The sequence below is a fragment of the Vanessa atalanta genome, chromosome Z (genome assembly GCF_905147765.1).
Source record: "Vanessa atalanta chromosome Z, ilVanAtal1.2, whole genome shotgun sequence".
In the NCBI taxonomy this organism is placed as follows: domain Eukaryota; kingdom Metazoa; phylum Arthropoda; class Insecta; order Lepidoptera; family Nymphalidae; genus Vanessa; species Vanessa atalanta.
In genome coordinates, this window is record NC_061902.1 from 268,687 (window position 1) to 280,840 (window position 12,154).

A 12,154-nucleotide genomic window follows, 5' to 3' on the forward strand; every position below is an offset into this window, starting at 1 on the left:
ATGTCCATAACAATGTAAACAAAAACATTAAAAGTACCTACCGGTTCATAAATAATATATGATAATTTTCTAAAACTTAAATTCAAGTCCTCCTTACTGAGCTTGCGTCATGCGAGCAGGTAAATATGTATAAGCCGAGATATCCATAAATCGTTCAAGTTAATTAACTATATAATCAGTGACTTGGTTAATAGCATTAGATGTGGTAGTTTTTCCACTCGAGCGCGAATGCTGAATCAACGATCATTCCGACGTCCATCAATAGACATCAGTCGCTCCAAGTGCTTTGTACTCAATACATGCCCATTGATAACACGTACGGTCTCTATCTATCTATTTGAAATTTATTTTTAATTTAAAATGGATAACTATGGTTTCGTGTACGATGAACTACCGATCCCAAACGGGAAGTTGGAGGTGCGGGATGTGGCTGCTTATAGGACGAGGTTTGCGAACTTTCCGAGCCGATCCGCCGTGCACGCGCCCAGCTCCAAAACAGTCATCTGCTTAAGAACGTAAGTATTTCATGGATTTATAAACAATACTTATATTTATTACACTTGCATAAAATGTTTTCTTTATCATATAAGACTCGTGTACGTGTGCATAACTCATATTTTATACGTCTACACGTACATAAGCATTTACGACGTCTATGAGAATAGCTCCCCACCCTGCTGCTTTTGTCCAGAGATATCATTTATAGTGTGCCTTGATATAAGACTTCTACATATAATTTAATGGCTGAAAACTCAATGATTCACATTGTCCAACCGAACCAATAGCTGGAACCCAGGACCACTAGAACAACGTCGCATATAAACATATACTAGTAAAATGTTTTACGATTAATTCAATATTTTACGTCCACGATGAGATGATGACAATTATGTTTTTGTCTTATCATAAAGACTCTATCGTATCACTTTGAATGTTACCTATATCAGTTGTTAAATTTAAGTGGTGAGTGATAATTTGATAGTATGACTATTTCAATATATAAATATATTTTAAGACAATTTAAGTATACATTTTAAGCATAAGAGTTTTAAGAATGTATAGCATAATATCTCGGCAATAAATAAGTAATTAAGACTCAGTAATTTGTAAACTTGTTTTGTAAAACCGAAAGCATCAATAATTTGATGCTCTAGTTTATTTATTTTTAGTTTTTTTAGTACTCTGATTTAAGAGGTCCTTTGAGGTGCGAGGTCCCTTGGCCGCGCCCGGGCTATATGCAGGTTGCTTGAGTCGCCTATATTACTTGAGATAATCCGGGACTGATATCACCTGACGTAAGCGAATCGTTTTTGTGTCCTCTGGGACATTAATACAACGGGTACTTGAGTAAACATGAGACACTTCTTTCTTAGAGTAACAAAATAATTTTAAATTATTGAGGTTACATATTCATATTGAATGTTCTGGTTTCATTTAATAATAATGTGCTCACTAAGTATTACTACCTAGTTTTTACAATTTAACATTTAAGTAATTGTTCGCCAAGTCTGTATGACGTGCAATTGCTTGATTATGAAAAGTTTTCGTAAGTGTTTTATAATGATTTGTTCTAATGAATTAATTATTACACAAATTTATAGCTAATTTAATAGCATTTGGGCGTATGAGCCTGATTATATTTTTCTAAAAAAAACTCAAAATCTAAATTTAAACTAATCTCTCCCTTTATACATAAAGTTAAATTCAAAAACCGTACTCATATTTTTACTACGAGTCAACGACAAATATTCTGCAAGTATTATTGATCTCTGTTTTTATTATTAGCGTAGATTGCTGGTCAATCATTTTCATTTAAACGGAATTTATTGATTACTTAGTACGACACAGATACCTACCAACTGCTCAGTGTTTATAAATATTGATCGACGTAGTCAGTATATCATATTATTCAATTTTAGAAACGAGGGCGTTACATTTCTTTTAAAATATTGCTCTTACCATTACGTGTTGTTTTTTTATAACAACACCATCTATATAGTTTGTAATGTGATATGACCATAAAACTTAACTTGTATCTACACCGTTTGAGCAGTGCCTATGTATATCTCTACATTTTATAAAACAAAGTCGCTTTCCACCATCTATATTCTGTCCGCTTAGATCTTTTAAAATACATAACGTATTTTAATGCGGTTTTTATCAAAAAGCAGAGGGATTCAAGAAAAAATACATGCGTATTTTCGTAGAGAAAAACCGAGAATTTCACAACAAGCTGAAAAAAAGGATATTTGAGTTTGTGTTTATTCTGTTGTTCAATTTAAAAGTTGTATACATACTTTTATTGTACACGTATGAAATAGCGATAGGTAATAGTCAACTATAATATTGCCTAGGTAAGTTAGTAGGTATTTATTATTTTAGTGACATTTATTATATATAATATGGCATCAATAAAAGTCAATTAGTTCAAGTAAATTATATAATCGACTTAAAATTATACGCAAAAGTAAAAATTTACAAAATTTCACTTATTTTCCTTAATGTTAAATTACCTATAAGTTTCACAAACTACGCCATCTGTCTTTTTATTGAGAAAGTATTTTAGTTCTATATAAGCGGAAAAACTAACACGGTAACACGGAAAAGCTATCATTTTTAACTAGATGGCGCTACAAGCCATAACTTGTCTGGAATAGGTTTTTTTAAGCGTTTGTATTATTACAAGCGTGTTTATGGCTAAATTAAAAAATAAATCTATTAACGATATTTAAAAATAAATTAAATTCATTATTATAAAATAAACGTCTGGCCGCAAAGGACAAACTTGTTTGTTCGTAAAAGATTTTTATTATTGCAAAATTCTATATTAAATTTTATTTACTCTTTTATCATAAGAAAATACAAAGATTATATTCATAATATTGAACTTATATTCTTTATTGTATATGTCAAAAACTTTCATCTTGAATCGTCATAATTAACTTAAAATAAAATGAATAATGGTAACACACAAACAGTGAAAAATATAAATATTGTATTACTGGCAATATGAACATTTTATCATAACATAAGATTACTTGTTTTGAAAGTTGCAATTTTAAATTTTTAGAAAAATATTGTTATAAAGTTAACATTTTGTTCGAGTCATTTATATGACCTGTTAATACTTCATATCATAATTTTGCATTTATATCATGCAATTAAATGTAAAGTCATCGAGTTCATCATTATAACTTTAGTTAAACCAGCGGTAGTGTTGACTCGAATTAGGTAGCCGATTTACTATTTTGCAATGTAATTGTCGTAGGTTTGTTATATCTCCCGGGCTTAGATTGAATAATTGACGTGTCCGTACGCGCATGCGTCTTTATTACGACCAGAAGTGAGCTACGACTGTTCGAAGTCTGACGAAGGTGTTTCTTTGGCACTCGCCGTCGGCACTCTCTAGTGATCAGTGTTTAGTTAAATAGTGCACTTTATACGATCGTGTGCAGTCGCCGGACATCATATTTTAGTCTAGAAACTACTCAAAACAGTTTGAAAGTTCCGGTAAGTCTTGAAAAGTACAAATATAAACTTTTTGCGTAAGATATTTGGCTGTATTTAACCCGCTTCGCGAGCGACGAGTTCACGTAACTTAGTATTTGTGGAGGGATAATTCAAACTTTTCTCCGAGTAGTGCTTCGTTTTTATGTTTTAACTAGTAACAGCATGCTTTATTTTTGTTTAAATAATTTATTTTTATTTCTTATGGAATGTTAAGTTGGCATGGAACGGGATTGGCTGAAAGATGGTTCTTATACATCCCTCGAACAGGGATTCAAAAATATGACAATATTGAAAAAAAAGAATGCAAAAAGAGTAATCCGGTTCAGGGGAAAAGCTCGGAGGAGATTAGAACCTTTTCTTAATCAGTATGTAAAGAACACACACAAGGCTTTTGCAGAGTGAGTAAAACATTGCACTATTAAACAGTTACATTCAAATGCACATTTTCTGCATGTCGATACTGACTAACACCACTAACTTACACCTGTCCATAACTACATGTGGCAATAAGAAGGAATTTTATTGTGACTTATTCAATTGCTGAGCAAAATTGGCAGTAGCTTGAAACACAATGTGCCAACCTCAAAGTGTGCATTTTGTATATCATACACTGCACTATTTCAGAGAGAGGACTTTTGACGAGGCGTTTAAGCAATTCCCAGCAATAATGCCTACCGTCAACTCTGAAGAAACCGCTCTGTTGAGGTGAGATGCTTTCTTAGATATTATTTCATTTTAAGATTGTAAATTTTGTATATTATTTCTTTGTGTATATTTTTTTTTATAATTTGCCAAATAGTGTACTTAGACCTTGTATAGTTGTGTATTCCCATGTAGTTTTACTGAATTAAAAAGGTGTTGTCATTAAATATGTTATCGAATAATTATTAATAACTATCTTTTAAAAATAAAATGCTTATTTAAATAAAATATACTAAAAAAATCATTCTGATTTTTATACGGAATATCTTTTTCTCAAAAAACAATATGTGGAAATTGTCTCTTGCCAAACTCTTAAAACAAAATTAAATATGTAATTATTTCAAATAATATTAGAAAACTGGAACTAACTCCTGGAAAACCCAATAGTTAAAAAAATTTCAATAACCTACCACAATTTATTATTTTTAATTAAGTACTATAATCATAAAAAATCATAAAAAGCAGACTTAGTAGTTGAAGTACTGCAGACAGTGTGAAACTAATGATGATGTTTAAAAACTTCTGTCCTATTTACTGGTTGTGTTAATGTGAGTGCAAACCACACCTCCGAGAATACATTTAAAATGTTCACTTGTGACAGTTGCAAGCGAACACTATCAGTGAGGATATTACTGCAAACGAAAAAAACATTTCTAGGACGAGATGTCCTTTTGTATTTCATTTACATAATAAAAGATTAAAGTCTATAAAAATACAAGATTAAAGAAAAAAAAAACAGAGTAATTGAGGCGAGTAAGCCGCTGCGGTACACACCGCGCTGCTAACTAATTGTGTTAGCCAACCGACTGTGGGACGAGATATTTCTTTATTTTTTCATTTATATTTAGATATGATTACAAAGAAACACTGTGACTGTCTTATTTGCGTAGAACAATTGACTTCTTTAAGATGCCGGCCACTTCGGCTTGCTTGTGGTTAAGAATGGTTTACCCGCTAAACATTATTTTCAACAATTTTATAGATAAATAATTAATATTCGACATTTGGTAAAATTACAACTTTGGTTAAGCATTAAATGAAGATAAGTATGTGGCGTTTAATTTGAAAAAAGTCAGATATAGATTTTTACACCTCAACATAAGTTGCGGGCAGAGCCAGATTTGCGGGATAGCAACTCGGGTGTTAGACTCGGGCCCACCATTAGAAACGGGCTTGCTAATATGAGTTTCGATTTTTTTAGCTAAGGATAAACAAATTTGTTTACTACTGACTCGAAAATTATTAAATTGATCAAGGGCATCAAAATGCTATAATCCTGGCTTTGGACTAAAATTAAAAGTGATTAGGAAACGAACCTGTATATTAGTTGAAAAAATATACAGTTAGGGTAAATTGTAGGGTATTTAGATTTACCTAATAGTATACATGTGACCGAGCACGAGCAAGCTTAAATACCCTTTCAGAAGCAAGCCGCCTCTACTGGCATGAATAGAACGTACTGCGAATGAGTTCCCTCGGTAGAGCTGATAACATCGATTTGAAGATCCCGATTGTGTTGGATAGTTTGGAACCATTTTCGTGTAATATAATTCATACATTGACTCGCAGTCGTACATTCGGATGCAACAGAATTATATAAATTCAATCATATACTGCATTACCCTGAAAAATTGATACGATTATTTTTTGGGTATCAAACAGCCGATGAAAATTCGACCCTCATGATTCACACGCATGAGTCGCGTCTATCTGTCCGTCCATCTGTCGTATTGAAGTTTGCCGTCCTCCCCGCCGATTAACGGAAACCGATGCGAAAATACCATGCCTTAAAATTTTAAACGAGAAATAATAATTTTGATATGGTCGCGTACCCACTTGAATGACAGAGCTCTAAATTGTGTTAACTTACATGTTATTTACAATCTACAACAATATCTGAGTTTTAGTTATAGTAAAACTATTTCAGAAATTTTTACAATTAATTTAATTATCGGAAAAATCAATACTTCTATTTCGCTTTGCGATTTCTATTCTGTTTTGGTCGCGTTTTACAAATAATTAAAGCTTTATTTTAAACATCGTTCTTGGTCTCGGACAACGGACTTGATCAGTTTCTATAATAGAATGGGGTGCGAATAAATATACCTAGAGTTTTATTCCGATAATAGCGTCTCATAGAATAATAAATTATAATCAATTAAAGCTTTTGAAATAGTTTTTTATTAGGTTGAGCGCAAATAATGTTCCTATTTAACACTCCAATACAGATAATATTTTATAAAAGACTTGTTATCGCCTTGACATAATTACGAATAGACAAAATAGTTTTCCATATAAAGAACGATTAAACATGCTAGATGAATGTAAACGAATGACCACCGATTCGGAAAGGTAATACCGCAGACTTTTAAAACTAGAGAACGACAATGAGGCATGTCCCGTGAACTTTCCATTTGATATTTCAGAATCTTAGAAAATAAAAGGTAATAATACTTTATAATGAAAACGTAAATCCGATCTCCTGAGGCGCAGTGCACGCCCCACTTTATTACAAGGCGTAATTATGCACCTACGTGTCCACTGCAGACCGAGCAGCTTATGAATATATGATACTAAACTAGCAACCTGTCCTTGCCATTATAAAAATATATCAAATAGCACGTCTGTTCAAAACTAATATCTTTAATTATATATGCAATATGTTGTTCTCTTGAGGGTTTAAAGGCAATATATCTACGCCGTTTGGTTTTGGGCGAGTAGAACATTCGTATCATACAGCAGGAGCGACTAGTACGTTTCTCAATATCTTGATACAAAAGCGTGGACTTCGTAGTTGTTGATTTTAAGTATCTTTATAAATTTAATGTTACGTCATTGAAACACGCTGTAATTAAAATGCTGGAAAACAGTAACTACTGAGTTTCTTGCCGGTTCTTCTCGGTAGAATTTACTTTCCAAACAGGTGGTAGCTTTATATTTAATTAAACACTGTAACGTAGCTTTTATGGGCGTGCTTGAATAAAGTATATTTTGATTTTTAGTTTTCAATTTTCACTAATTCGAGAGCTTCTGGGCCGCGGTCGGCGTGCCACTGAAATAAGAGTAGAAAATTAAAAATGTCCGAGACATGCAAATGAATATTCTCCTTAAGTTTTTATGATTATGGTCAAATTTCGACCAGTGGACGAACCACTCCACGAAAGCGTGGAGCGATATAGCATTTGTTATTTCTACGTAGAATAAAAAATGATTCTATTGTATTTGATTTGTGCATGTATGTTTTTTTGGAAAACATAACTGTTGACTCTTGCTGTCATTCTCCTTCTTAGTATAATAATAATATATCGTTAATGCTACCAAAATCGACTTGAATTGAGTATATTTTGATTACTATTATTAGTGGATTTACCGATAATAATATGGGAAATATATATAATTTTTCTAAACTGTCTATATGTAATCTTCGAGTTTAAATGAAATAGTGCCGAAGCATTGAACGCTGTAAAGCGGAAGGTTTAGAATGGTTTGCGGGAAATACCTCTATAAGCGGGCTTAATTGCTTCGACTTATGACGTTCCACCAGCTATTTCTCATTTCTAAGACTGTCGCTGCCTTAAAGGTTTATCTGTGGATTAACACACTGACATTTCAAATCTGGAAGCTTTAAAAATGAAACAGTCAACTTTTTTTTTTTTTAAAGACTTATATGCTCTCATCGGAAGACACATTCACTTGCGTACTAAAACACTAAATACTAAAATATGAACAAATCCAAAATGTTTCGATATCACGTATCGTTTGCTCCAGCGAAATATTAATTTAAAGTATAATATAGCATATTTAATGTTAGATGTAGGCCACGTTAAAACGTGATCCATACGAAATGAGGTCGTTGCGAAACAAAGATTTCTTTCAAACACTCATATGTATTTGCGCCGTATTTTTTTTAAACCTGTATTGAAATCACATGAAATTCTCGTGAAAATAATGAACTGCGGATGTATTTCAAGATATTTGAATCAGTTTTCTAATATGTGAGCGATTACCGATAATGGTTGAACAGATGGTCGCGCTCCCGCTGATATCAACTTACCGGATGATTATTCGTCGTTACATATTGATCACATTTAATTTCCAACTGGATTAAGAAATTATGATCACCGAGTAACCATGATTTTTCGTAGGTCAGTATGAATTACATGAACGGCTTCATGCAATTATTAAAAAAATGTTTAAAATCGAAGAGCATGGGTCGTGCTACTAGTTCACAAATTGAAAGTGCTGTCCCCGGCCTCGTCCTGGCGGAGTGCCAAAGCGCGCGGTCGATTCCACCCCGTGAAAGCGGGCCACGGTTTGCGAACCCGGCTGACGGTGAAGGCTCTGTTCTATCAGATATACGGTGGCACGAAGCGCAAACTTGGTCTTTGTGCTTATTTAAATAAAAAGACTAATTATTTTCCTGTTCCTGGGTATACTCGCAAGCGATACAGACCGAACACAATCTACTTATAAATGAACAGAGCAATGTCTTTCTGGTTTATTGTACTTAAGTTTAAGCCTGTTAAAGGGTTAATCTATTCCAGAACGAACCGACTCGGATTTCAAAGTACGTACACAGGTTGAATGATCGATGCCCACTGCACGGGAAGGGCACGTCTTGATGATATGTTTGTTTGTATTTTACTTAAACGCACATCAAAGTGCAGTGAATACTGAAGTGACGTGTTAAAGCATAATCTATAAATACCATGTCAAAGCAACAAACTTAAAATAGTAAATTACGCAGATAATACTCGTTTCGCCACCAGATGACCTCGCGGTATCACCACCCACCGACAGTGTTACAATGTTCTGCTTATCACTGCTCCGTGGTTCCAACGAAACCATAGCACTATTTGTACTTCAGTCATTGCATGCTAATGCTCAATCGATATTGACCGAGTTTTACTCGGATAACAGTATCCAGATTTCATGTTCAACAAGGTCGTTGTGTTAGTGCTTGAAGCTGATTCAAAAACTAATGCCCGATTAAGATTTGACTAAATGACCCGTACAATTATTATTATTATCTATTTAATAGATAATAAGCACAAACAAAACACTTACAAAAGTCTAAGCACTGAACGAGACAAAACAGTGATTTCCTTTTCAGAATAGTTGTTCTTTTTCTAGGCACGATGACTAACTTCTAATTACTAAGTTAATTGGAATAGCGATGAGATCTCGTTGCGCAACCGAAGCAGGCGTGTAACTGTGGCTAACTTGCTTGCTACCAGATACAGCCTCTGACCACTACATCACCGCATCCGATACTAACGATTAAATCGCACTATTGAGTATCTTGTAAAGACATTTAAATTAAAAAAAGAATATTCTTTCATTTGATATCTCACTATACACACTTTTTATACGCGGCGGTTGGGCTCCGCGTGGGCTCGTCTGGGGAATTATTCAATCGATAAACATCAATATTCTGTTTTGCCTGTAAGATGAGTGGGTCAGTATAATTACGGGCACAAGGGATATCACTTCTTAGATAAAAAGGTCGAGCCCGCCGTGCCAAAAATAAAATTAGTTAAAAAATATCTTTACTTAGATTCAGTGTAGTGTAAAAACATTTCAAAGTCAGTACAAAATAACCAGTAGTGTCCGCGGCTCAGAAGCATGCTCATTGCTTGTGTCCTACACAAACGATAAACTCATGCAATGACTAACATATCATATATTATGTGAGGTACGAGCCGAGATAGCCCAGCGCGTGAATCTTAACCAATTTAAGGGCGACTTCAAACACGTGCAAGGATCGATGAGTTCCCAAGTCACCAATCTGCAGCGGAGGAATGCGGAGTAACCCTTAAGCCTTAGCCTAAAGAGGAGAAGAGGCCTTTGCACAGCCGTGGCGCAAATTACGTAACATTTATAAATGATGAAATTGTGAGTTATGTAATACTTACTTGGAATCGCGGTTATCTGTAGTTTGTACTATGTACAGGACTATTTTAAATTTGTTATGACCAACCGGACATGAAGTCGTTTCGAACCAGTGAGGCAGCTGTTTATACTTATAATATATAGTATAACTAATTTATACTCTAAAGTAAAAACTAAGCAACGGCCAGGAGACATACCACCGCTGAGGAAGATATCTTTTTTGTTAAGAACAGGGACGGAAGACTTGGCCTTAATACTTCAAAAATGATTTATCCCGTTTAATTTATTCAAACCCAAACAACTAACAAATACATCCTCGAAAATAAATTTAATCTACAAATTATTTGTTTAAACTGTTTACATTACGAATCACAATGTATATAATATAAGCGTTCTATAAAACTTCGTTGATTTTGTTAGACATGACCGAACCTTTTAGCCAGAACTTCAATAATAAAATATTATTCGAAACATATTGTTGCTGAAATATTATGCAAACATTAAAACGCTTAACTCAATTTGTACATTTCGAATCCTCCAATAAAAATGATAATTACCTTTATTTAAACATTCATTAATTTCCCACTTTAATTAAAAACGTTTTTATTAACCTTTGAGTCAACGGTGAACGTTAGTTGATATTATCCAAGATTGCATTGTTTAATTTGCACTCGATGGTAATAGTGTCAGTAAAACGAAATAAGTTTAATCTTCGGTCTGTATAAAAGACACAGAAGTAACTCGTACTTTATGACGTCTGAGTAATCATTGGCGCATAAGCCTACGAGTGATGTTTGTCAATGGTCGGCATCGATCCGATCTATGCAATCCCTAAAATAAGCATTTTTAGTTAGACCGGATGGAGGGACTGTCCGTTTACACCCCAACTATGAGATTGATATAGTAATAATATTATAATAATAGATACATTTGCAGTAGCAAAGTTATTTTACTCTGGCAAATTAATTAGGCACCCTTGCCAACGCGTCGGTGTTAGGTCGGTAGTGGTTCTGCCTCGTCTGCGTCACAACCTGGGCTCACTCACCCTTGTACTATAACGCTATAATGCAGAGACTCGTTCATGGTCATTGGAAGTTCCCCTCCAGAATAATAGTGTTTCTATATTTGGTCGTGATTTTTTAATTCTTTTGAAAAATGTTGTTTTTACTCTTTCTATTGGTCGTAATTATCTCATACATGAAATTTAATTGATTTTAATGCATGCATTATTCATTATTATTTAACTTACAGAAAAGTAGTTGCACACGCGACCGTAAAGCCATAAAAACAAAGTTAATTAATTTACTCACGAAAAACGAGTTCGATAGTCAATGTCTGCGCCTTTATTTTGCATTTCAAAGCTGAATAAATTGAAAGAATCACTGATGTACATATTTTAGGTTTTAACCAAGCGTGGAGCTTGTATTTATTATCAAAACTCCGGTTAGGAATCGAACTCGCGACGTCCGCTTGCGGCGTCATTAGGCGGCCCGTATACCGTTGAGCTATGAAGCGAGAGAAACATTTTATGAAAATGAATGAGTGAATATAGTTTTGTAAGTATATTTACTTATAGCTATTTATATAAACAGCCGTAAACTTTGCATTTCATTAAAACGTAGTGTTCAGTGAGGCGGCGACCTCGGCCGAGTTATTTCTCAGCAAGCGTGTGACGTCTAAAGTCTATCTGCTTCCTTTCTTCTTATCAAGTTAAAAGCTACGGCGGAGCTGCACGATTTGTACAATTATAGCCTTTATTTTAATCGTATTAAGGTTAATTCAACTTTATCGAAGCGTTCATGCAGCTCCTTGTCACGGATGATTATTGAATACAAAGAGATTTTTCTTTCATTATTCCGTGCCTACTCCAATATTGCTAATAACTATATCTTTAATGAAATACGCCTACGATTCTAAAATATGTTACTGCTTGCGGATTGAATAGAGCGACGGAATTGTAATTTCATTCGGATCGACCAATTAAAATTTTCAGACCTCGATATTTTTATTGTTATTGATCCATTGTTTTAAATTCAGCTTAACTCGAGTC

At 33.9% G+C, this 12,154-nt stretch overlaps 1 protein-coding gene across 4 annotated transcripts in view; it reads left to right on the forward strand.

The window, feature by feature from the left end:
* Positions 1 to 216: 216 nt before the first annotated feature.
* The window catches only part of LOC125076147 (protein NDRG3), a 79,853-nt gene continuing 67,915 nt past the window's right edge, over positions 217 to 12,154 (forward strand). The window contains exons 1-3 of one of the 4 annotated variants that reach the window (XM_047688129.1): positions 3,076 to 3,510; positions 3,725 to 3,908; positions 4,135 to 4,215. In XM_047688129.1, the coding sequence (XP_047544085.1) occupies positions 3,730 to 3,908; positions 4,135 to 4,215 (260 nt within the window). In that variant the 5' untranslated portion in view covers positions 3,076 to 3,510; positions 3,725 to 3,729. Of the gene's footprint in view, positions 516 to 3,075; positions 3,511 to 3,724; positions 3,909 to 4,134; positions 4,216 to 12,154 lie in introns of those variants that run through there. The other 3 variants (XM_047688130.1, XM_047688132.1, XM_047688131.1) reach the window with 3 other exon arrangements.